General features: G+C 41.4%; 1 protein-coding gene across 5 annotated transcripts in view; it reads left to right on the forward strand.

Moving 5' to 3' along the window:
• Positions 1 to 26,391, forward strand: part of LOC106588839 (collagen alpha-1(XVI) chain-like) — a 106,100-nt gene that overhangs the window by 64,873 nt on the left and 14,836 nt on the right. For all 5 annotated transcript variants that reach the window (XM_045709603.2, XM_014178312.3, XM_045709604.2 and 2 more), the window contains exons 24-39: positions 4,668 to 4,721; positions 5,842 to 5,892; positions 6,019 to 6,153; positions 6,605 to 6,640; positions 7,548 to 7,655; positions 8,631 to 8,753; positions 10,377 to 10,430; positions 12,960 to 13,001; positions 18,531 to 18,566; positions 18,678 to 18,731; positions 18,924 to 18,992; positions 19,150 to 19,203; positions 19,564 to 19,590; positions 21,435 to 21,491; positions 21,835 to 21,870; positions 22,061 to 22,132. In XM_045709603.2, coding sequence (XP_045565559.2) covers positions 4,668 to 4,721; positions 5,842 to 5,892; positions 6,019 to 6,153; positions 6,605 to 6,640; positions 7,548 to 7,655; positions 8,631 to 8,753; positions 10,377 to 10,430; positions 12,960 to 13,001; positions 18,531 to 18,566; positions 18,678 to 18,731; positions 18,924 to 18,992; positions 19,150 to 19,203; positions 19,564 to 19,590; positions 21,435 to 21,491; positions 21,835 to 21,870; positions 22,061 to 22,132 — 1,008 coding nt within the window. The remainder of the gene's footprint in view (positions 1 to 4,667; positions 4,722 to 5,841; positions 5,893 to 6,018; positions 6,154 to 6,604; positions 6,641 to 7,547; positions 7,656 to 8,630; positions 8,754 to 10,376; positions 10,431 to 12,959; positions 13,002 to 18,530; positions 18,567 to 18,677; positions 18,732 to 18,923; positions 18,993 to 19,149; positions 19,204 to 19,563; positions 19,591 to 21,434; positions 21,492 to 21,834; positions 21,871 to 22,060; positions 22,133 to 26,391) is intronic.

Here is a 26,391-nt window from a genome sequence, read left to right on the forward strand (position 1 = left end):
CTATCACATATGGAATCATGTAGTAACCAAACAAGTTAAACAAATATATATTAAATATATTTAAATTTGAGATTCTTCAAAGTAGCCACCCTTTGCCTTGATGACAGCTTTGCACACTCTTGGCATTCTCTCAACCAGCTTCATGTAGTAGTCACCTGGAATGAATTTCAATTAACAGGTGTGCCTTCTTAAAAGTACATTTGTGGAATTTCTTTCCTTGTGGATTCTCCATTCCTGAATCTGCAATCAAAACAAGCTACAAAACACCAGTCTCAACGTCAACAGTGAAGAGGCGACTCCAGGATGCTGGCCTTCTAGACAGAGTTCCTCTGTCCAGTGTCTGTGTTCTTTTCCCCATCTTAATCTTTTCTTTTTATTGGCCAGTCTGAGATATGGATTTTTCTTTGCAACTCTGCCTAGAAGGCCAGCATCCATGGAGACTGACGCGTTTCAGAAGAAAGTTCTTTGTTTCTGGCTATTTTGAGCCTGTAATCTTACCCACAAATGCTGACGCTCCAGATACTTAACTAGACTGAAGAAGGCCAGTTTTATTGCTTCTTTAATCAGAACAACAGTTTTCAGCTGTGCTAACATAATTGCAAAAATGTTTTTCTAATGATCAATTAGCCTTTTAAAATGATAAACTTGGATTAGCTAACACAATGTGCCATTGGAACACAGGAGTGATGGTTGCTGATAATGGGCCTCTGTACGCCTATGTAGATATTCCATACAAAATCAGGCGTTTCCAGCTACAATAGTCATTTACAACATTAACAATGTCTACACTGTATTTCTGATCAATTTTATGTTATTTTAATGGGAAAAAAATTGCTTTTCTTTCAAAACAAGGACATTTTTAAGTGACCCCAAACTTTTGAACAGTAGTGGAAGTATAACTTTTATATGACTGAAGCCTTTAGTGAAAGGTCAATTGCTTTAATATGTAATCATTTCTGCCCTCCGAATTCATATTCATTATATAAATAGGCCAGTTTCATTTTGTCTGGCTTGCCGTTTCAAATAAAATGAAGTATTTTTTGCTCATAATTAATAAAATAAGTCGTTAGGTGTAGGCAAGGCCATAAGTAAATAGGTAAACTGGGATATGACTAAAGAGTTAATCAGGGTGATTTTTCCACAAATAGACAGGTATTTTCCTTTCCACAGAAGCAAGATATTATCAATTTTTGCTTTCTATAAAAATGTATTGTAGTGATTTCATTTCTTTCTTTCGGGATATGAATACCGAGTATGTCCACTTCCCCTTCAGACCATTTTATTGGTAAACTACACAGTAATGTAAAAGTAAAAAAAAAAATGGTGATCCAATCCGAAATATAAGTACACTTATCATCTTTTGGTTGTAGTCCAGAGTAGTTAGAAAAAGTATCTAGATCCTCTTTGGGGCTGTGGAGGGATTCTAATTGTTGGTTTAAAAGAAAGCATTAATCATCAGCGTACACCTTTGTTTTTAACTCCTGGATTTCTAGGCCCGTGATATTATTGTTGGATCTGATTTTGTGATAAAATATACTGCTCAAAAAAATAAAGGGAACACTTAAACAACACATCCTAGATCTGAATGAAAGAAATAATCTTATTAAATACTTTTTTCTTTACATAGTTTAATGTGCTGACAACAAAATCACACAAAAATAATCAATGGAAATCCAATTTATCAACCCATGGAGGTCTGGATTTGGAGTCACACTCAAAATTAAAGTGGAAAACCACACTACAGGCTGATCCAACTTTGATGTAATGTCCTTAAAACAAGTCAAAATGAGGCTCAGTAGTGTGTGTGGCCTCCACGTGCCTGTATGACCTCCCTACAACGCCTGGGCATGCTCCTGATGAGGTGGCAGATGGTCTCCTGAGGGATCTCCTCCCAGACCTGGACTAAAGCATTCGCCAACTCCTGGACAGTCTGTGGTGCAACGTGGCGTTGGTGGATGGAGCGAGACATGATGTCCCAGATGTGCTCAATTGGATTCAGGTCTGGGGAACGGGCGGGCCAGTCCATAGCATCAATGCCTTCCTCTTGCAGGAACTGCTGACACACTCCAGCCACATGAGGTCTAGCATTGTCTTGCATTAGGAGGAACCCAGGGCCAACCGCACCAGCATATGGTCTCACAAGGGGTCTGAGGATCTCATCTCGGTACCAAATGGCAGTCAGGCTACCTCTGGCGAGCACATGGAGGGCTGTGCGGCCCCCCAAAGAAATGCCACCCCACACCATGACTGACCCACCGCCAAACCGGTCATGCTGGAGAATGTTGCAGGCAGCAGAACATTCTCCACAGCGTCTCCAGACTCTGTCACGTGTTCAGTGTGAACCTGCTTTAATCTGTGAAGAGCACAGGGCGCCAGTGGCGAATTTGCCAATCTTGTTGTTCTCTGGCAAATGCCAAACGTCCTGCATGGTGTTGGGCTGTAAGCACAACCCCCACCTGTGGACGTTGGGCCCTCATACCACCCTCATGGAGTCTGTTTCTGACCGTTTGAGCAGACACATGCACATTTGTGGCCTGCTGGAGGTCCTTTTGCAGGGCTCTGGCAGTGCTTCTCCTGCTCCTCCTTGCACAAAGGCGGAGGTAGCGGTCCTGCTGCTGGGTTGTTGGCCTCCTACGGCCTCCTCCACGTCTCCTGATGTACTGGCCTGTCTACTGGTAGCGCCTCCATGCTCTGGACACTACGCTGACAGACACAGCAAACCTTCTTGCCACAGCTCGCATTGATGTGCCATCCTGGATGAGCTGCACTACCTGAGCCACTTGTGTGGGTTGTAGACTCCGTCTCATGCTACCACTAGAGTGAAAGCACCGCCAGCATTCAAAAGTGACCAAAACATCAGCCAGGAAGCATAGGAACTGAGAAGTGGTCTGTGGTCCCCACCTGCAGAACCACTCCTTTATTGGGGGTGTCTTGCTAATTGCCTATAATTTCCACCTGTTGTCTATTCCATTTGCACAACAGCATGTGAAATTTATTGTCAATCAGTGTTGCTTCCTAAGTGGACAGTTTGATTTCACAGACGTGTCATTGACTTGGAGTTACATTGTGTTGTTTAAGTGTTCCCTTTATTTTTTTGAGCAGTGTATTTTCCTCAGGCTTATTACAGATCTAAAAATGAGTTCAGTTGGCTGTTGTAAGGCTCTTTGGAGACAAAGTGATGAAATGCACTGTAACTACAATGCCTTACGAAAGTATTCACACCCCTTTATTTTTTTGTGTTACAAAGTGGGATTCAAATTGATTTAATTGTCATTTTTTGTCAATGATGTACACAAAATACTCTGTAATGTCAAATTAGAAGACACATTCTAACATTTGTAAAAAAAACAACATAAAAAAAAAACATTAATATATCTTCAGTAGAAAAGTATTCAACCCCTTGAGTCAATACATGTTAAATTCAGCTTTGGCAGTGATTACAGCTATGAGTCTTTCTTTATGCAATATTTGCACATTATTATTTTTTTGAATTCTCTCAGCTCTGTCAAGTTGCTTGTTGATAATTCCTAGACAGCCATTTTCAAGTCTTGCCATAGATTTTCAAGCCGATTTAAGTCAAAACTGTAACTAGGCCACTCAGGAACGTTCAATGTAATTTTGGTAAACAACTCCAGTGTATATTTGGCCTTGTATTTTAGGTTATTGTCCTGCTGAAAGGTGAATTTGTCTCCCAGTGTCTGGGAGACTGAACCAGGTTTTCCTCTAGGATTTTGCCTGTGCTTACAGTAGCTCTATTCCGTTAATTTTTTAAAAGACTCCCTAATCCTTGCCAGTGACAAGCATACCCATAACACGATACAGTCTCCACCATGCATATGAAGAATGGTACTCAGTGATGTGTTGGATTTGCCCCAAACATAATGTTTTATATTCAGGAAATAAAGTTAATTTCTTTGCCACATTTTTTGCAGTTTTACAAAAAAAAATATATATAATAATAATATTCTGTACAGGCTTCCTTCTTTTCACTCTGTCAATTAGGTTAGTATTTTTCTCCTATCACAGCCATTATACTCTGTAACAGTTTTAAAGTCACCATTGGCCTCATCGTGAAATCTCTGAGCGGTTTCCTTCCTCTCCAGCATCTGAGTTAGAAAGGACACCTGTGTTTATGTGGTGCCTGGGTGTATTGATACACCCTCCAAAGTGTAATTAATAACTAAGTGTAATTAATATTCAATGTCTGCTTTTTTTCTACCAATACTGTAGGTGCCCTTTTTTTTGAGGCATTGGAAAACCTTGCTTTTCTTTGTGGTTGAATCTGTGTTTGAAATTCACTCCTCGACTGAGGATGAATGAGGTAGTCATTCAAAAATCATGTTAAACACTATTATTGCACACAGAGTCTATGCAACGTATTATGTGACTTTTTAAGCACAATTTTACTCCTGACCTTATTAAGGCTTGCCATAACAAAGGGTTTCAGTACTTATTGACTCAAGACATGTCAGATTTTCATTTTTTATTCATTTATAAAAAATGTAAATAAATATCATCATTCCACTTTGACACTATGGGTTATTGTGTGTAGGCTAGTGACAGAAAATCTCAATTTAATCCATTTTAAATTCAGGTTGTAACACAAGAAAATGTGGAAAAGTTAAGGGTTGTGAAAACTTTCTGAAGGCATTATCTGTATCTGTTAGGGCAAAGCTGGACCCAGAGGACCTAGTGGCAAGGATGGACTGAAGGGGATAAAGGTGAGAGGGTGGAGCTAACATACACTACATCTAATACTGGGTGATGTCATCATGTTATGTTTTGTTTTGATATGATATGTTGTGTTTTGATATGATATGTTGTGTTTTGGTATGATGTGTTATGTTGTGTTTTGGTATAATATGTTATGTTGTGTTGTGTTTGGTATGATATGTTGTGTTTGGTATGATGTGTTGTGTTATGATGTGGTTGGTATCATATGTTGTGTTTTGGTATGATATGTTGTGTTGTGTTTTGGTATGATGTGTTATGTTGTGTTGTGTTTGGTATGATATGTTGTGTTTGGTATGATGTGTTATGTTATGTTGTGTTTGGTATGATATGTTGTGTTTTGGTATGATATGTTGTGTTGTGTTTTGGTATGATGTGTTGTGTTGTGTTTGGTATGATATGTTGTGTTTTGGTATGATATGTTGTGTTGTGTTTTGGTATGATGTGTTATGTTATGTTGTGTTTGGTATGATATGTTGTGTTTTGGTATGATATGTTATGTTGTGTTTTGATATGATATTTTGTGTTATGTTGTGTTTTGGTATGATGTGTTATATTGTGTTTTGATATGATATGTTCTGTTATGTTGTTTTTGGTATGATGTGTTATGTTGTGTTGTGTTTTGGTATGATGTGTTATGTTGTGTTTGGTATGATGTGTTATGTTATGTTGTGTTTGGTATGATATGTTGTGTTTTGGTATGATATGTTATGTTGTGTTTTGATATGATATGTTGTGTTGTGTTATGTTGTGTTTTGGTATGATGTGTTATGTTATGTTGTGTTTGGTATGATATGTTGTGTTTTGGTATGATATGTTATGTTGTGTTTTGATATGATATTTTGTGTTATGTTGTGTTTTGGTATGATGTGTTATATTGTGTTTTGGTATGATGTGTTATGTTGTGTTTTGGTATAATATGTTGTGTTTTGGTATGATGTGTTATGTTATGTTGTGTTTGGTATGATATGTTGTGTTTTGGTATGATATGTTGTGTTTTGATATGATATGTTGTGTTTGGTATGATATGTTATGTTGTGTTGTGTTTTGGTATGATGTGTTATGTTATATTTTGGTTTGATGTGTTGTGTTATGTGATTATTTTGACAGGGAGATCCAGGGATTCCTGGTCTAGGAACTCCAGGCCCTAAAGGAGAGAAGGTGAAGTGTGTGTTAGTTTGTGTGTGTACATCTTTACACATGAAAGTATGTCTATACGTTTGTATGTGTGTATGTGTGTATCGTTTGCCAACAGTCCTAAGCCAGTGTTTCTCCCCTCTACCCCAGGGTGCGTCGTGTGGGGTGTGCCAGTCTTCTCCCTCTGAGGTGGGCAGTGGGACGTCCTTCGTCAAGGTGCTAGCGGGTGAAACTGGCCCTCCAGGGCCCGCCGGGCCTGCAGGAGAGGGCACCGACGGCAAACAGGTGAGACCCCTCTACCTGGAGAGAAGAGGGCTATGAGGACTCTACCTACTTTGTCAACCTGGTTTGCATTATTTTGACCATGCTTGTTTAACATGACTAAGCCAACAACATACACATGCGTCTGTCAAACCCACTAAAAACACCAAACTTACCTTAGATCACTGTATACACTGCAACTTAAATATTGGCCCAGTCATGACATATGCAGGTACTCCCCCACCTACCACAGGATACGCCAAGGTGAGCTATAAATCTCAATTAAATGGTAAGATACTGTGTCTCAGCTTAATTACATGGGCCTCAGTGGTTAGCGCTGTGTCAACGGGTTTATATCTGAATGGGTAGAGGCTTGCACAGGTGTGTGTGTGTGCATGCGTGCGTGCCTGCGTGTGCATAATCTTATAGGTGCGTATCACTCTAAATCTCTGTCTTTTCCTGTCTCTTTGCACAGGGTGTTCCAGGTCGTGATGGTCTAAGGGGAGAGAAGGTAAGTTCTTCATTACAGGGTTTTCTTTGTAGAAGTCTCTGAATAGAATTGAAAGATGCGAAGGGACAGTAATGTATTCATTCTCAGCTAGTGCCAGGATATGTGACAAAGCCTCTGGGGAATTCAGTCCACCTTAAATAGCCTTGTTGCCTGCAGAGAAATCCAATCACATTGACTTAAATTATGTCCCTAGGGAACTCAGTACCTTAGTAAACCTAATGTCCACAGGAAAATCAGTCCGCCTTAAATAAGACATTGAATAACCCAGGGAAATTAGTCTATTTTGAATGTAGCCTGTTACTCCAGGGAACAAGCAGACTAGACTGCCTTAAATCATCTAATATCTCCAGGTACTTTAGTCCTCCTTAAATGAGCAGATACCCCTAAAATGACTGCAGAGAAATCAGACTACATTAGATTAACTCATGTCTCTGGGGTCCTCAGACCACCTTAAACCAGGCAATGTCATTAGGAAAACCTAGAAAAGCCTTCGATCCATCTGCAAATGAGTCCAGCTTAAATTAACTTTAGGTCCCTGGAGGGCTTGGTCCAATTGAAATAACCATAGTCCCTATAAACTGGGAAGTCCACTGGAAAATCAGCCAACCTTAAAAAAATGTAGGACCTCTGCGGAATCTGAGGAATCAGTCGGACCACCTTAAATAACCTTGACTCTGTAGCACACACTGATGTTACCTGAGCTAAGACTGGCAGTTAAAATACAATTGAAGAATCTGGTATCACAAACCCAGATTAAGCCTATTGATAATTAGTCTTCATTCATAGACATGGCTTGCTTGAATGATTCCTGGACTATAGTTATATTATCTTTATTTATGAATGTTCAAGTACCAGTCACAGACCAGATCCCTATTATTGATTAAAATGCATATGTCTCATTTGCTAGGGCGACCAGGGTGAGCAGGGAGATCAAGGATTAGCCGGAACCCATGGAACCCAGGGCCTGCCTGGAGAGCCTGGTCGGGATGGACTAACTGGACTGAAGGGAGAGAAGGTATGGAACACCCAACCAACCAATCAATGAGTCAGCCTGACTGTCTGGCTGGTTAGTTGGCTGTCTTTTTGGCTGTTTATCCATCCATCTCCCTTATCTGTCCAAGTATCTTATAACGTATCCTTATGCCTATATAGATTGTGAATCCAAGATCGCATAAGCGTATTAAAGATGATGCTATAAAAGGCTGTTAATTAAATAAACTATCTTCAACACCCTGTATAGCAGATGAACTAACTAACTATTTAACGATCAAACTATCTAACTATCCATCTAACTAACTAACAATCAAACTATCTATCTAACTAATGAACTAATTAAATATATATCTATCTACGCTACATGACCGTCAAACATCTCATTCCAAAATCATGGGTATTAATATGGAGTTGGTCCCCCTTTGCTGCTATAACAGCCTCCACTCTTCTGGCAAGGCTTTCCACTAGATGTTGGAACATTGCTGCGGGGACTTGCTTCCATTCAGCCACAAGAGCATTAGTGAGGTTGGGCACTGGTGTTGGGCGATTAGGCCTGGCTCAGTCAGCATTCCAATTCATCCCAAATGTGTTCGATTGGGTTAAGGTCAGGGCTCTATGCAGGCCAGTCAAGTTCTTCCACACCAATCTCGACAAACCATTTCTGTATGGCCCTCGCTTTGTGCATGGGGGTATTACCATGCTGAAACATGAAAGGGCCTTCCCCAAACTGTTGCCAAAACGTTGGAAGCGCAGAATCGCCTAGAATGTCATTGTATGCTGTAGCATTAAGATTTCCCTTCACTGGAACTAAAGGGCCTAGCCCGGACCATGAAAAACAGCCTCCGACCATTATTCCTCCTCCAAACAGTTCTTGTGCTGACGTTGCTTTGATCTATATGTGTGTTTGTCTGTCTGCCTGTCTAACTATCTAATGTAACCAACTAACCCAGACTGTTCTCTCTCTTGTTGACTGTTTTTGTGTTGTATGTATCACCAGGGAGAGGCGTGTGAGAGCTGTGCGCCTGTCTCTGGGCAACAGATGGGTGTAGGAGGGATGCAGGGACCCAAGGGAGAGAGGGGCGACCCGGGACCCCCAGGAGAGGGGAAAGCAGGGAAACATGTAAGTCTGCAGCATGACTGGCCTTTGAGATGTACTGTTATAGCTCTACACATACAGTACCAGTCAAAAGTTTAGACTCCTCTTCTCATTCAAGGGTTTTTCTTTTTTTTTTCTACATTGTAGAATAATAGTGAAGATATCAACACTATGAAATAACACATATTGAATCATGTGGTAACCAAAAAAGTGTTAAACAAATCAAGATATATTTTATATTTGAGATTCTTCAAAGTAACACCCTTTGCCTTGATGACTGCTTTGCACACTCTTGGCATTCTCTCAACCAGCTTCACCTGGAATGCTTTTCCAACAATCTTGAAGGAGTTCCCACATATGCTGAGCACTTGCTGGCTGCTTTTCATTCTGATGCAGAACTCCATCACTATCCTTCTTGGTCAAATAGCCCTTACACACCCTAGAGGTGTGTTGGGTCATTGTCCTGTTGAAAAAGAAATGATAGTCCCACTAAGCGCAAACCAGATGTGATGGCGTATTGCTGCAGAATGCTGTGGTAGCCATGCTGGTTAACTGTGACTTGAATTCTAAATAAATCACTGACAGTGTCACCAGCAAAGCACCATCACACCTCCTCCTCCATGCTTCACGGTGGGAACCACACATGCAGAGATCATCCGAGATCATCCGTTCACCTACTCTACGTCTCACAAGACACGGTTGGAACCAAAAATCTCAAATTTTTACTCATCAGACCAAAGAACAGATTTCCACCAATCTAATGTCCATTTCTCATGTTTCTTGGCCCAAGCAAGTCTCTTCTTCGTATTGGTGTCCTTTAGTAGTGGTTTCTTTGCATCAATTCGACCATGAAGACCTGATTCACGCAGTCTCCTCTGAACAGTTCATGTTGAGATGTGTCTGTTACTTGAACTCTGTGAAGCATTTATTTTGGCTGCAATCTGAGGTGCAGTTAACTCTAATGAACTTATCCTCTGCAGCAGAGGTAACTCTGGGTCTTCCTTTCCTGTGGCGGTCCTCATGAGAGCCAGTTTCATCATAGCGCTTGATGGTTTTTGCGACTGCACTTGAAGAATCTTTCAAAGTTCTTGAAATTTTCCGGATTGACTGACCTTCATGTCCTAAAGTAATGATGCACCGTCGTTTCTCTTTGCTTATTTGAGCTGTTCTTGCTATAATATGGACTTGGTGTTTTACCAAATAGGGCTATGTTCTGTATACCACCCTACCTTGTCAAAACACAACTGATTGGCTCAAACGCATTAAGAAGGAAAGAAATTCCACAAATTAACTTCTAACAAGGCACACATGTTAATTGAAATGCCTTCCAGATGATTACCTCATGAACCTGGTTGAGAGAATGCCAAGAGTGTGCAAAGCTGTCATCAAGGCAAGAGTGGCTACTTGGAAGAATCTCAAATATAAAATATATTTTGATTTATTTAACACTTTTTGGGTTACTACATGATTCCATATGTGTTATTTAATAGTTTTGAAGTCTTCACTATTATTCTACAATGTAGAAAATAGAATAAAACTGTTAAAAACTTTAATGAGTGTTGAGTATGTCCAAACTTTTGACTGGTACTTTACACTTCTTCTTTATTTTTCTTCTCTATCTTGTCTTTCTATCTTTCCATCTACCAGGGCAAACCAGGTCTTCCCGGTGTCCAAGGGCCTATAGGACAAAAAGGAAGCCAGGTACAGTATGATCATTTGCCATGCTCATGTACAAGGGTTGGTGTGAGTTTCACTAGTGGCTGACTGAGTGTGTGTGTCTGTGCTGACTCAGTGTGTGTATCTGTGCTGACTCAGTGTGTGTGTGTCTGTGCTGACTCAGTGTGTGTCTCTGTGCTGACTCAGTGTGTGTCTCTGTGCTGACTCAGTGTGTGTGGCTGTGCTGACTCAGTGTGTGTGGATGTGCTGACTCAGTGTGTGTGGCTGTGCTGACTCAGTGTGTGTGGCTGTGCTGACTCCGTGTGTGTGTGTCTGTGCTGACTCAGTGTGTGTGTCTGTGCTGACTCAGTGTGTATGTCTGTGCTGACTCAGTGTGTGTGTCTGTGCTGACTCAGTGTGTGTGGATGTGCTGACTCAGTGTGTGTGTCTGTGCTGACTCAGTGTGTGTGTCTGTGCTGACTCCGTGTTTGTGTGTGTGTGTCTGTGCTGACTCTGTGTGTGTGTCTGTGCTGACTCACTGTGTGTGTGTCTGTACTGACTCAGTGTGTGTGTCTGTACTGACTCAGTGTGTGTGTGTGTGTGTGTGCTGACTCCGTGTGTGTGTCTGTGCTGACTCAATGTGTGTGTGTGTGTCTGTGCTGACTCTGTGTGTGTGTCTGTGCTGACTCCATGTGTGTGTCTGTGCTGACTCCATGTGTGTCTGTGCTGACTCAGTGTGTGTGTGTCTGTGCTGACTCAGTGTGTGTGTGTGTCTGTGCTGACTCAGTGTGTTTTTGTCTGTGCTGACTCAGTGTGTGTGTGTCTGTGCTGACTCAGTGTGTGTGTGTGTCTGTGCTGACTCAGTGTGTGTGTGTTTGTACTGACTCAGTGTGTGTGTGTTTGTGCTGACTCACTGTGTGTGTGTCTGTGCTGACTCAGTGTGTGTGTCTGTGCTGACTCAGTGTGTGTGTCTGTGCTGACTCAGTGTGTGTGTCTGTGCTGACTCAATGTGTGTGTGTGTCTGTGCTGACTGAATGTGTGTGTGTCTATGCTGACTCAGTGTGTGTGTGTCTATGCTGACTCAGTATGTGTGTGTCTATGCTGACTCAGTGTGTGTGTCTCTGTGCTGACCTAGTGTGTGTCTCTGTGCTGACTCAGTGTTTGTGTCTGTGCTGACTCTGTGTGTGTGTGTCTGTGCTGACTCAGTGTGTGTGTGTGTGTGTGTGTGTCTGTGCTGACTCCGTGTGTGTGTTACTGTGCTGACTCAGTGTGTGTGTCTGTGCTGACTCAGTGTGTGTGGATGTGCTGACTTAGTGTGTGTGTCTGTGCTGACTTAGTGTGTGTGTGTCTGTACTGACTCACTGTTTGTGTGTCTGTACTGACTCACTGTGTGTGTGTCTGTGCTGACTCACTGTGTGTGCCTGTACTGACTCACTGTGTGTGTGTCTGTACTGACTCAGTGTGTGTGTCTGTGCTGACTCCGTGTGTGTGTCTGTGCTGACTCAATGTGTGTGTGTCTGTACTGACTGCGTGTGTGTGTGTGCTGACTCCGTGTGTGTGTGTGCTGACTCCGTGTGTGTGTGTGCTGACTCTGTGTGTGTGTGTCTGTGCTGACTCAATGTGTGTGTGTGTCTGTGCTGACTCTGTGTGTGTGTCTGTACTGACTCAGTGTGTGTGTGTGTGCTGACTCTGTGTGTGTGTCTGTGCTGACTCCATGTGTGTGTCTGTGCTGACTCCATGTGTATCTGTGCTGACTCAGTGTGTGTGTGTGTCTGTGCTGACTCAGTGTGTGTGTGTCTGTGCTGACTCAGTGTGTGTGTGTCTGTGCTGACTCACTGTGTGTGTGTCTGTACTGACTCAGTGTATGTGTCTGTGCTGACTTTGTGTGTGTGTTTGTGCTGACTCACTGTGTGTGTGTCTGTACTGACTCACTGTGTGTGTCTGTACTGACTCAGTGTGTGTGTCTGTGCTGACTCAATGTGTGTGTGTTTCTGTGCTTACTCAACGTGTGTGTGTGTCTGTGCTGACTCAGTGTGTGTGTGTCTATGCTGACTCAGTGTGTGTGTGTCTATGCTGACTCAGTGTGTGTGTGTCTATGCTGACTCAGTGTGTGTGTGTGTCTGTGCTGACTCAGTGTGTGTGTGTCTGTGCTGACTCAGTGTGTGTCTGTGCTGACTCAGTGTGTGTGTCTGTACTGACTCAGTGTGTGTGTCTGTGCTGACTCAGTGTGTGTGTCTGTGCTGACTCAGTGTGTGTGTGTGTGTGTGTGTGTGTGTGTGTGTGTGTGTGTGTGTGTGTGTGTGTGTGTGTCTGTGCTGACTCCGTGTGTGTGTGTGTGTGTGTGTGTGTGTGTGTGTGTGTGTGTGTGTGTGTGTGTGTGTGTGTGTGTGTGTGTGTGTCTGTGCTGACTCCGTGTGTGTGTGTGTGTGTGTGTGTGTGTGTGTGTGTGTGTGTGTGTGTGTCTGTGCTGACTCAGTGTGTGTGGATGTGCTGACTCCGTGTGTGTGTGTCTGTGCTGACTCTGTGTGTGTGTCTGTGCTGACTCCGTGTGTGTGTCTGTGCTGCTCCCTGTAGGGTGACACAGGAGTTGAAGGGGTGGGCATCCCAGGACCTCAGGTAAGACATTTTTTGAACATCTAGGTCAGGTGTGTCAAACTCATTCCACAGAGGGCCTAGTGTCTCATGGTTTTTAGTTTTTATTTCAATTAAGACCTAGACAACCAGGTGAGGGGGGTTCCTTACTAATCAGTGACCTTTTATTTATTTTTATTTCACCTTTATTTAACCAGGTAGGCTAGTTGAGAACAAGTTCTCATTTACAACTGCGACCTGCCCAAGATAAAGCAAAGCAGTACGACACAAACAACAACACAGAGTTACACATGGAATAAACAAGCGTACCGTCAATAACACAATAGAAAAAAAATTAAGTCAATATACAGTGTGTGCAAATGCCGTGAGGAGGTAAGGCAATAAATAGGCCATAGTAGCGAAGTAATTACAATTTTGCAGATTAACACTGGAGTGATAGATGAGCAGATAATGATGTACAAGTAGAAATACTGGTGTGCAAAAGAGCAGAAAAGTAAATAAAAGCAATATGGGGATGAGGTAGGTAGATTGGGTGGGCTATTTACAGATGGGCTATGTACAGCTGCAGCGATCGGTTAGCTGCTCAGATAGCTGATGTTTAAAGTTAGTGAGGGAAATATAAGTCTCCAGCTTCAGCGATTTTTGCAATTCGTTCCAGTAATTGGCAGCAGAGAACTGGAAGAAAAGGCGGCCAAAGAGGTGTTGGCTTTGGGAGTGACCAGTGAGATATACCTGCTGGAGCGCGTGCTACGAGTGGGTGTTGTTATCGTGATCAGTGAGCTGAGATAAGGCGGAGCTTTACCTAGCAAAGACTTATAGATGACCTGGAGCCAGTGGGTCTGGCGACGAATATGTAGCGAGGGCCAGCCGACTAGAGCATACAGGTCGCAGTGGTGGGTGGTATAAGGGGCTTTGGTGACAAAACGGATGGCACTGTGATAGACTGCATCCAGTTTGCTGAGTAGAGTATTGGAATCTATTTTGTAAATGACATCGCCGAAGTCGAGGATCGGAAGGATAGTCAGTTTTACGAGGGTATGTTTGGCGGTGTGAGTGAAGGATGCTTTGTTGCGAAATAGGAAGTCAATTCTTGATTTAATTTTGGATTGGAGATGTTTAATGTGAGTCTGGAAGGAGAGTTTACAGTCTAGCCAGACACCTAGGTATTTGTAGTTGTCCACATAAGTCAGAACCGTCCAGAGTAGTGATGCTAGTCGGGCGGGCGGGTGCGGGCAGCGAACGGTTGAAAAGCATGCATTTAGTTTCACTAGCGTTTAAGAGCAGTTGGAGGCCACAGAAGGAGTGTTGTATGGCATTGAAGCTTGTTTGGAGGTTAGTTAACACAGTGTCCAAAATTCATCAATCAAGTACAAGGGAGAAGCGAAAACCCGCAGACAATCGACCCTTCGTGGAATGAGTTTGACTCGTAAACATTGAAGAGATTGTTCACCTCAAAATAAAAGTTTTGCTAGTGTTTTTCTGAAGCTTTCCCATACTTACATACATACATTTTTTTATTACCCACATATCAACTGGGCAACAACTGGTTGAATCAATGTTGTTTCCACGTCATTTCAACCCCCAAAAATGTAATGTGATGAAGTTGAATCAAAGTGGAAAACTGATTGGATCAACGTAAGGGAATTTCATATTTTTTTCACCCAGCTTTTAACTTAAATCCAATGATATGGTGAGATGTTTTGTTGACAACTCAACCAAATATAAATCAAAACCAGACGTTGAACTGACGTCTGTGCCCAGTGGGTACCCACTATCCAACTGTTGAAAATAGATGTCAGGGTTATGTGGCAAAGTAATTCAGACACAATTATCCCCAACTGGTTTAGTAGAGGTATCAGACTTTCCCATCTTTTAGCTTGAAATGTTCTATCTCTGAATTACCCTGATCCATTCTCTCTCCTATCCTGGGATGTAGTCTGGAATTCCTTCTGGATCAACATGTTAGCATTCCTTCTGGATCAACATGTTAACATTCCTTCTGGATCAACATGCTAACATTCCTTCTGGATCAACATGTTAACATTCCTTCTGGATCAACATGCTAACATTCCTTCTGGATCAACATGTTAACATTCATTCTGGATCAACATGTTAACATTCCTTCTGGATCAACATGTTAACATTCCTTCTGGATCAACATGTTAACATTCCTTCTGGATCAACATGTTAACATTCCTTCTGGATCAACATGCTAAAATTCCTTCTGGATCAACATGTTAACATTCCTTCTGGATCAACATGTTAACATTCCTTCAGGATCAACATGCTAACATTCCTTCTGGATCAACATGTTAACATTCCTTCTGGATCAACATGCCAAAATTCCTTCTGGATCAACATGTTAACATACCTTCTGGATCAACATGTTAACATTCCTTCTGGATCAACATGCTAAAATTCCTTCTGGATCAACATGTTAACATACCTTCTGGATCAACATGTTAACATTCCTTCTGGCTCAACATGTTAACATACCTTCTGGATCAACATGTTAACATTCTTCCTAGATCAACATTCTAACATTCATTCTGGATCAACATGTTAACATACCTTCTGGATCAACATGTTAACATACCTTCTGGATCAACATGTTAACATTCCTTCTGGATCAACATGCCAAAATTCCTTCTGGATCAACATGTTAACATACCTTCTGGATCAACATGTTAACATTCCTTCTGGATCAACATGTTAACATTCCTTCTGGATCAACATGTTAACATACCTTCTGGATCAACATGTTAACATACCTTCTGGATCAACATGTTAACATTCCTTCTGGATCAACATGTTAACATACCTTCTGGATCAACATGTTAACATTCTTCCTAGATCAACATTCTAACATTCATTCTGGATCAACATGTTAACATACCTTCTGGATCAACATGTTAACATACCTTCTGGATCAACATGTTAACATACCTTCTGGATAAACATGTTAACATTCCTTCTGGATCAACATGTTAACATTCCTTCTGGATCAACATGCTAACATTCCTTCTGGATCAACATGTTAACATACCTTCTGGATCAACATGTTAACATTCCTTCTGGATCAACATGTTAACATACCTTCTGAATCAACATGTTAACATTCCTTCTGGATCAACATGCCAAAATTCCTTCTGGATCAACATGTTAACATACCTTCTGGAGCAACATGTTAACATACCTTCTGGATCAACATGCTAACATTCCTTCTGGATCAACATGTTAACATACCTTCTGGATCAACATGTTAACATTCCTTCTGGATCAACATGTTAACATACCTTCTGGATCAACATGTTAACATTCCTTCTGGATCAACATGTTAACATTCCTTCTGGATCAACATGTTAACATTCCTTCTGGATCAACATGTTAACATACCTTCTGGATCAACATGTTAACATTCCTTCTGGATCAACATGTTAACATTCCTTCTGGATCAACATGTTAACATTCCTTCTGGATCAACATGTTAACATTCCTTCTGGATCAACATGCTAAAATTCCTTCTGGATCAACATGTTAACATTCCTTCTGGATCAACATGTTAACATTCCTTCAGGATCAACATGCTAACATTCCTTCTGGATCAACATGTTAACATTCCTTCTGGATCAACATGCCAAAATTCCTTCTGGATCAACATGTTAACATACCTTCTGGATCAACATGTTAACATTCCTTCTGGATCAACATGCTAAAATTCCTTCTGGATCAACATGTTAACATACCTTCTGGATCAACATGTTAACATTCCTTCTGGCTCAACATGTTAACATACCTTCTGGATCAACATGTTAACATTCTTCCTAGATCAACATTCTAACATTCATTCTGGATCAACATGTTAACATACCTTCTGGATCAACATGTTAACATACCTTCTGGATCAACATGTTAACATTCCTTCTGGATCAACATGCCAAAATTCCTTCTGGATCAACATGTTAACATACCTTCTGGATCAACATGTTAACATTCCTTCTGGATCAACATGTTAACATTCCTTCTGGATCAACATGTTAACATACCTTCTGGATCAACATGTTAACATACCTTCTGGATCAACATGTTAACATTCCTTCTGGATCAACATGTTAACATACCTTCTGGATCAACATGTTAACATTCTTCCTAGATCAACATTCTAACATTCATTCTGGATCAACATGTTAACATACCTTCTGGATCAACATGTTAACATACCTTCTGGATCAACATGTTAACATACCTTCTGGATAAACATGTTAACATTCCTTCTGGATCAACATGTTAACATTCCTTCTGGATCAACATGCTAACATTCCTTCTGGATCAACATGTTAACATACCTTCTGGATCAACATGTTAACATTCCTTCTGGATCAACATGTTAACATACCTTCTGAATCAACATGTTAACATTCCTTCTGGATCAACATGCCAAAATTCCTTCTGGATCAACATGTTAACATACCTTCTGGAGCAACATGTTAACATACCTTCTGGATCAACATGCTAACATTCCTTCTGGATCAACATGTTAACATACCTTCTGGATCAACATGTTAACATTCCTTCTGGATCAACATGTTAACATACCTTCTGGATCAACATGTTAACATTCCTTCTGGATCAACATGTTAACATTCCTTCTGGATCAACATGTTAACATTCCTTCTGGATCAACATGTTAACATACCTTCTGGATCAACATGTTAACATTCCTTCTGGATCAACATGTTAACATTCCTTCTGAATCAACATGTTAACATTCCTTCTGGATCAACATGCCAAAATTCCTTCTGGATCAACATGTTAACATACCTTCTGGATCAACATGTTAACATACCTTCTGGATCAACATGTTAACATTCCTTCTGGATCAACATGCCAAAATTCCTTCTGGATCAACATGTTAACATACCTTCTGGAGCAACATGTTAACATACCTTCTGGATCAACATGTTAACATTCCTTCTGGATCAACATGTTAACATTCCTTCTGGATCAACATGCTAAAATTCCTTCTGGATCAACATGCTAAAATTCCTTCTGGATCAACATGTTAACATTCCTTCTGGATCAACATGTTAACATTCCTTCTGGGTCAACATGTTAACATTCTGCATCAGCATGCTAACATTTCTTCTGAATCAACATGCTAACATTCCTTCAGGATCAACATGCTCACAGTCTGAATCAACATGCTAATATTCCTCAAGTGTATAGGTAGTCAGATATACTGTATACACACACATGCAGGTTTGTGTACAAACACACACACAAACTCACGCACACACACGAGACACACACACACAAAGTGATGGGAATGAGAGATGGAATGAGGAAGACAATATCCAGACTTGTTCATCAAGGTTCTGCCATTGTTCTACTGTTGATGAATCATCTGTTTCTCTGAGCTCAACTCACCACCCATCTCTTTAAACCTTTCTCTCTCTCTCTCTCTCTCTCTCTCTCTCTCTCTGTCTGTCTCTGTCTCTCTCTCTCTCTCTGTCTCTCTCTCTCTCTCTGTCTCTCTCTCGCTCCTATTTTCAGGGAGCAGAAGGACCCAGGGGCCTACCAGGGGTGGCAGTAAGTCATAAAAATATTAGATCAAATAATGATGCCTCCAGTATGTACTGTATAATGGTCTCTGTAGTCTCCTTCTATCATGTTCATTTGCATCATGCTGTTCCTCTACAGGGTCCTCAGGGAATTAGAGGACTTACTGGACCAGTTGGGCCTGCTGGGGACATGGTACACACACACGCACACACACACACCCACACACACACACACACACACACACACACACACACACACACACACACACACACACACAGACCAAGGTAGAACACATACACATATATTATACGTGCATCAACACATAAACACGCACACTCACACACAAAGTTCTCATTCTTGTGTGTATGTATTTGCTTTTCACAGGGTCCTAAAGGAGAGGAGGGGCCTCCAGGGCCACAGGGGCCCATGGGTGTAGGTGTTACAGGACCCCCGGTAAGAGATTTGTGTGTGTGTGTGTGTGTGTGTGTGTGTGTGTGTGTGTGTGTGTGTGTGTGTGTGTGTGTGGTGTGTGTGCATGCATATGTGTATTAACTCTAGTCAAAGCCATTGAGTGATTGCTGTCTCCATACTTATCCCATTCCCAACCCAGGGTAAAGACGGCAAAGGTGGATCCAATGGAATCCCAGGAGCCGATGGAAGAGATGTGAGTGGTGTCACATTGAAAACACAACACAGTAACATTGTATTGAAATTGTGTAGTCAGTGTGAATTGTACACCTTTCATAGTACTGTGTAATAGTGTGTGAGCTAAGATCACTAGTTTCTACAGACTCAGTGTTTTTAAAGTTTAAAGATGATTATATTTAGTCTAATAGTTAATGAAGGCCGCCTCAATCCATAACAGAGCCATAGTGTCTCCTGTCGCCCCTCTCTGCTCCTGACTACTTTCCTTGCAAGCTTTATCGTCTGCAATGACAAGGCCACACTAACCGTGTGTGTGTGTGTGTGTGTGTGTGTGTGTGTGTGTGTGTGTGTGTGTGTGTGTGTGTGTTCTGTCTTGCAGGGAACTGACGGAGCCAAGGGGGACAAGGTAAGCCTAGCATTTGTGAAGATGAAGAAGTGTTAAGAGGTTTGGAGGCAGGGGGTAACAGATGGTAATCACTGGGGATGCTTCACCAGCACACACACACACACACACACACACACACACATAGGCAGATGCTTACACGCACACAAACACACACACACACACACACACCCTCAAGGCACAGACAGAGTAGCAGAGGAGGTGACAAGTGTGTGGGATCCAAATAGACAAGGGAAGTAAAGGAGCTTTAAGAACAGGACTAGGACTATTAATTAGAGCTACCATCAGACCAACTGAACAGGACTAGGATTATTAATTAGAGCTACCATCAGACCAACTGAACAGGACTAGGATTATTAATTAGAGCTACCATCAGACCAACTGAACAGGACTAGGATTATTAATTAGAGCTACCATCAGACCAACTGAACAGGACTAGGATTATTAATTAGAGCTACCATCAGACCAACTGAACAGGACTAGGATTATTAATTAGAGCTACCATCAGACCAACTGAACAGGACTAGGATTATTAATTAGAGCTACCATCAGACCAAGTGAACAGGACTAGGACTATTGAAATATGAATGAGAAGACACAGTAGCAGAATAAATTCCACCTCAACTTTGTTTCATCACAAAACTGGAGAGCAACATCTGTCCTGTGAAGTCCACAAAACATATTGCCTCTAACAAACAGTTACATGACCTACAGCATGGTCAAGCAAGTTATAAATTTTTCCGACATTTTCAGAATACTAAACAACTATTGATTTAGAACCACAGAGAGTTACCGCAAGTCGCAAAGAAAACAGGAGCTGCCTCCACTATTCCAGCACCATTCCAACTTCAACATCATCAAATAACCTATGCTTAGTGTAATACAATGACAAGTAAAAGATGCCAAAGACAATTTAGTCTAATAAACGTGAGCTAAATATGATGTGGCTCACCCTACTTGTAGAGAAAAGCCAATGCCATCCTCCTCTCTTTCATGTTGGCAAAACGGTCTAGTACTCTGTCATACAGTACACGCTTTTAGTTTTTGTTGTGCTAGGCTACCTGGCTAAAATGCTTGCTCGCTAGCCTAACTTCCATTCATGGGCAATGATTAGCCAGCTAGTTAACATTATCTTACATCTAGCTACATGCTGAACTTCCATCCTCTCAGATCAGGGGCACAATGTATGAATTTATGATTGGATCAGAATCACAGGTATAGTCATTGGCCAGTACAGAGAATTTGGTAAATCCAAGCCCAAATCCCTAGTGGCTCATTTAGGAAAGGGGCGATTTTAGCTAGCTAGCTAGCCACTGGAGGAAACAACACAATGAGATTCAACAATATACTTATTTTCTGTAAATTATATTTTGCTTTTGATGTGGTTGATGTGGAGACAAATCCAAACTGTCTTCCCTTGACACTCACTCAGTTTAGCTCAACACTGATTAGCTATTATTTAACCTTTTTTTATCAAGGGAGTCCAAGTGCTCGCTGGCTTCCCTTGCATTCAATGCTACGGGCGGCAACAATGTCATACTCTTTTTGATCAGACAGCATCAGATAGATGGGGTACACATACTGAGACAGAGGGGCTCTGTTTCGCTTGCTCAGATGCTTTCTCCAGTGAGATACATTCAGCCTCTTGCTAACTGAAGGAAAATTATGAATCACAGAGAGTCAAAATAAATTATTTTGATTTTCGAAAGATACATTTATTTTATATATTGTTTTTTGTTGGTCAATTTTTTGGGGGAGAAGCCTGTCTTCCCATGGCATCTATGAATACACGCCACTGGTTATTTCACAGCTTCTCTGTGTGATCTATGAGAGGTCTGTGTTTTCAGGGTGAACCTGGAGACTGTAACTGTATCAGCTCTCCATACACAGGAACAGGTGGACCGGTGAGTATGGCTAGGTCAACACCCACACACAGATCCACGCATACAGCACACACACACATGCCACAACGTGGTCATCTAAAACTCGTTTTAAGTTCAACTTCAGGGTAGTTATCTCTCTGCAGGGGACACACTCACTCACACATCACACACACACACACACACACACACACACACACACACACACACACACACACACACACACACACACACACACACACCCAGCTCTCTTTTAACTGGTTTCATCTGCAGGATTATTTTTTCACTGCAGGGTGTCAGTGTTTGTTCATGAACACATATGATCTGCTGATGATGTGCTCTGAATTTGACTGCTCTTGCCTTGCAGGGAGCACCAGGAACTCTGGGAGGAAACACGTGGCAGGTCTGATCTCTCTGTCATCTACTAGCCATGACTGCCTCTTGGTTTTCTCTTGTGCCATTTGACTGAATATCAACTGAATATGTGTTTGTTGTTGGAACAATTAGGCTACAAATGGTGCCTGTCAATGCTGTGTGGTTCGCTCAGTGTGTGTGTGTGTGTGTGTGTGTGTGTGTGTGTGTGTGTGTTCCAGGGGCCTCCGGGACCACCAGGTCCTCCTGGTCCTCCTGGGCCACAGGGCTTCATCGGCATCACAGGACCCCAGGTAGGAGAGAGGGGGAGCAGGGTGGTGGGGTCATGTCACTTAACCCTTTACAACACACAAGCAAGGGGTACAGCAGGGGTACTCCTTCCTTACCCGTTCCTCTTTATCTCTGTACATCTTTAACCTCTCAAATGGCATTCATCAACATGAATGTACCTTGGCTGTTCTATCTCTCTCGCTCTTCTCTCTCAATTAAATTTCAATTTAAGGGCTTTATTGGCATGGGAAACATATGTTTACATTGCCAAAGCAAGTGAACTAGATAATAAACAAAAGTGAAGTAACAATAGAAAATGAACAGTAGACATTCCAAAAGAATGAAGACATTTCAAATGTAATATTATGTCTATATACAGTGTTGCAACGATGTGCAAATAGTTCAAGTACAAAACGGAAAATAAATAAACATAAATATAGGTTGGATTTACAATGGTGTTTGTTCTTCACTGGTTGCCCTTTTCTTGTGGCAACAGGTTACAAATCTTGCTGCTGTGATGGCACACTGTGGTATTTCACCCAGTAGATATGGGAGTTTATCAAAATTGGGTTGGTATTCTAATTCTTTGTAGGTCTGTGTAATCTGAGGGAAATATGTGTCTTTAATATGGTCATACATTTGGCAGAAGGTTAGGAAGTGCAGCTCAGTTTCCACCTCATTTTGTGGGCAGTGTGCATATAGCCTGTCTTCTCTTGAGAACCAGGTCTGCCTTCGGAGGCCTTTCTCAATAGCAAGGCTATGCTCACTGAGTCTGTACATAGTCAAATATTTCCTTAATGTTGGGTCAGTCACAGTGGTCAGGTATTCTGCCGCTGTGTACTCTCTGTTTAGGGACAAATAGCATTCTAGTTCGCTCTGTTTTTTTTGTAAATTCTTTCCAATGTGTGATATGGTTAGTTCTAATTGTGTTGCTGTCCTGGGGCTCTGTGGGGTCTGTTTGTGTTTGTGAACAGAGCCCCAGGACCAGCTTGTTTAAGGGGACTCTTCTCCAGGATCATGTCTTGTAGGTGATGGCTTTGCTTTGGAAGGTTTGGGAATCGCTTCCTTTTAGGTGGTTGTAGAATTTAACAGCTCTTTTTTGGATTTTGATCATTATCGGGTATCGGCCTAATTCTGCAGAGTCTCAGTTTGGTGGTTGTCCCATTTTGTGAATTCTTGGCTGGTGAGCGGACCCCAGACCTCACAACCATAAAGGACAATGGGTTCTGTAAATGATTCGGGTATTTTTAGCCAGATCCTATTGGTATGTCACATTTTATGTTCCTTTTGATGGCATAGAAGGCCCTTCTTGCCTTGTCTCTCAGATCATTCACAGCTTTGTGGAAGTTACCTGTGGCGCTGATATTTAGGCCGAGGTATGTATAGTTCTTTGTGTGCTCTAGGGCAACGGTGTCTAGATGGAATTTGTATTTGTGGTCTTGGCAACTGGACCTTTTTTGGAACACCATTATTTTTGTCTTACTGAGATTTACTGTCAGGGCCCAGGTCTGACAGAATCTGTGCAGAAGATCAAGGTGCTGCTGTAGACCCTCCTTGGTTGGGGACAGAAGCACCAGATCATCAGCAAACAGTAGACATTTGACTTCAGATTCTAGTAGGGTGAGGCCAGGTGATGCAGACTGTTCTAGTGCCCTCGCCGATTCATTGATATATATGTTGAAGAGGGTGGGGCATAAGCTGCATCCCTGTCTCACCCCCCGGCCCTGTGGAAAGAAATGTGTGTGTTTTTTCCAATTTTAACTGCACACTTGTTGTTTGTGTACATAGATTTTATAATGTTGTATGTTTTTCCCCCAACACCACTATCCATCAATTTGAATAGCAGGTCCTCATGCCAAATTGAGTCAAAAGCTTTTTTAAATCAACAAAGCATGAGAAGACTTTGCCTTTTTTTTGGTTTGTTTGTTTGTCAATTAGGGTGTGCAGGGTGAATATGTGGTCTGTCGCACGGTAATATGGGAAAATGCCAATTTGACATTTGCTCAGTACATTGTTTTCACTGAAGAAATGTAAGAGTCTGCTGTTAATCATAATGCAGAGGATTATCCCAAGGTTGCTCTTGATGCATATCCCATGGTAGTTATTGGGGTCAAATTTGTCTCCACTTTTGTGGATTGGGGTGATCAGTCCTTGGTTCCAAATATTGGGGAATATGCCAGAGCTGAGTATGATATTAAATAGTTTAACCTCTTACATCTAGACGTTCCGCAAGCGGAACACCTGCTCCAATATCCAATGATGGGCGTGGCGCGAAATACAAACTCCTCTAAAATCCGAAAACTTCAATTTTTCAAACATATGACTATTTCACAACATTTTAAAGACAAGACTCTCCTTTATCTAACCACACTGTCTGATTTCAAAAAGGCTTTACAGCGAAAGCAAAACATTAGATTATGTCAGCAGAGTACCCAGCCAGAAATAATCAGACACCCATTTTTCAAGCTAGCATATAATGTCACAAAAAACAAAACCACAGCTAAATGCAGCACTAACCTTTGATGATCTTCATCAGATGACACACCTAGGACATTATGTTATACAATACATGCATGTTTTGTTCAATCAAGTTCATATTTATATCAAAAACCAGCTTTTTACATTAGCATGTGACGTTCAGAACTAGCATACCCCCCGCAAACCTCCGGTGAATTTACTAAATTACTCACGATAAACGTTCACAAAAAACATAACAATTGTTTTAAGAATTATAGATACAGAACTCCTTTGTGCAATCGAGGTGTCCAATTTTAAAATAGCTTTTCGGTGAAAGCACATTTTACAATATTCTGAGTACACAGCCCGGCATCACAGGGCTAGCTATTTAGACACCCAGCAAGTTTAGCCTTCACCAAAGTCAGATTTATTATTAGAAAAATGTTATTACCTTTGCTGACTTCGTCAGAATGCACTCCCAGGACTTCTACTTCAATAACAAATGTTGGTTTGGTTCAAAATAATCCATCGTTATATCCAAATAGCGGCGTTTTGTTTGTGCGTTCAAGACACTATCCGAAGTGTAAATAAGGGTCACGAGCATGGCGCAATTCGTGACAAAAGATTTCTAAATATTCCATTACCGTACTTCGAAGCATGTCAACCGCTGTTTAACCTCTCTGGGCTAGGCGGGACGAAATCGTCCCACCTACGCAACAGCCAGTGTAATCCCGTGGCGCGATTTTCAAATACCTTAGAAATGCTATTACTTCAATTTCTCAAACATATGACTATTTTACACCATTTTAAAGACAAGACTCTCCTTTATCTAACCACACTGTATGATTTCAAAAAGGTTTTACAACGAAAGCAAAACATTAGATTATGTCAGCAGAGTACCCAGCCAGAAATAATCAGACACCCATTTTTCAAGCTAGCATATAATGTCACAAAAACCCAGAAGACAGCTAAATGCAGCACTAACCTTTGATGATCTTCATCAGATGACACACCTAGGACATTATGTTATACAATACATGCATGTTTTGTTCAATCAAGTTCATATTTATATCAAAACCAGCTTTTTACATTGGCATGTGACGTTCAGAACTAGCAAACCTCCGGTGAATTTACTAAATTACTCACGATAAACGTTCACAAAAAACATAACAATTATTTTAAGAATTATAGATACAGAACTCCTTTGTGCAATCGAGGTGTCCGATTTTAAAATAGCTTTTCGGTGAAAGCACATTTTGCAATATTCTCAGTAGATAGCCCAGCCATCACGGCTAGCTATTTAGACACCCACCAAGTTTAGCCCTGACCAAAGTCAAATTTACTATTACAAAAGTTTGATTACCTTTGATGTTCTTCATCAGAATGCACTCCCAGGACTGCTACTTCAATAACAAATGTTGGTTTGGTCCAAAATAATCCATCGTTATATACAAATAGCGGCGTTTTGTTTGTGCGTTCAAGACACTATCCGAAGTGTAAATAAGGGTCACGAGCATGGCGCAATTCGTGACCAAAAAATTCTAAATATTCCATTACCGTACTTCGAAGCATGTCAACCGCTGTTTAAAATCCATTTTTATGCAATTTTTCTCGTAAAAAAGCGATAATATTCCGACTGGGAATCTGCGTTTAGGTAAACAGAGGAAAGAAAACAAAGCATTCGGTCGACGCGGGCACGCGCCTGAGTCTCACAGTACTGTAACCAGCCACTACCCAAACGCGCTACTTTTTTTCAGCCAGAGCCTGCAAAGCCACGATTCAGCTTTTTGCCGCCTTCTGAGAGCCTATGGGAGCCGTAGGAAGT

Source organism: Salmo salar, chromosome 27 (genome assembly GCF_965601325.2).
Source record: "Salmo salar chromosome 27, fSalSal1, whole genome shotgun sequence".
In the NCBI taxonomy this organism is placed as follows: domain Eukaryota; kingdom Metazoa; phylum Chordata; class Actinopteri; order Salmoniformes; family Salmonidae; genus Salmo; species Salmo salar.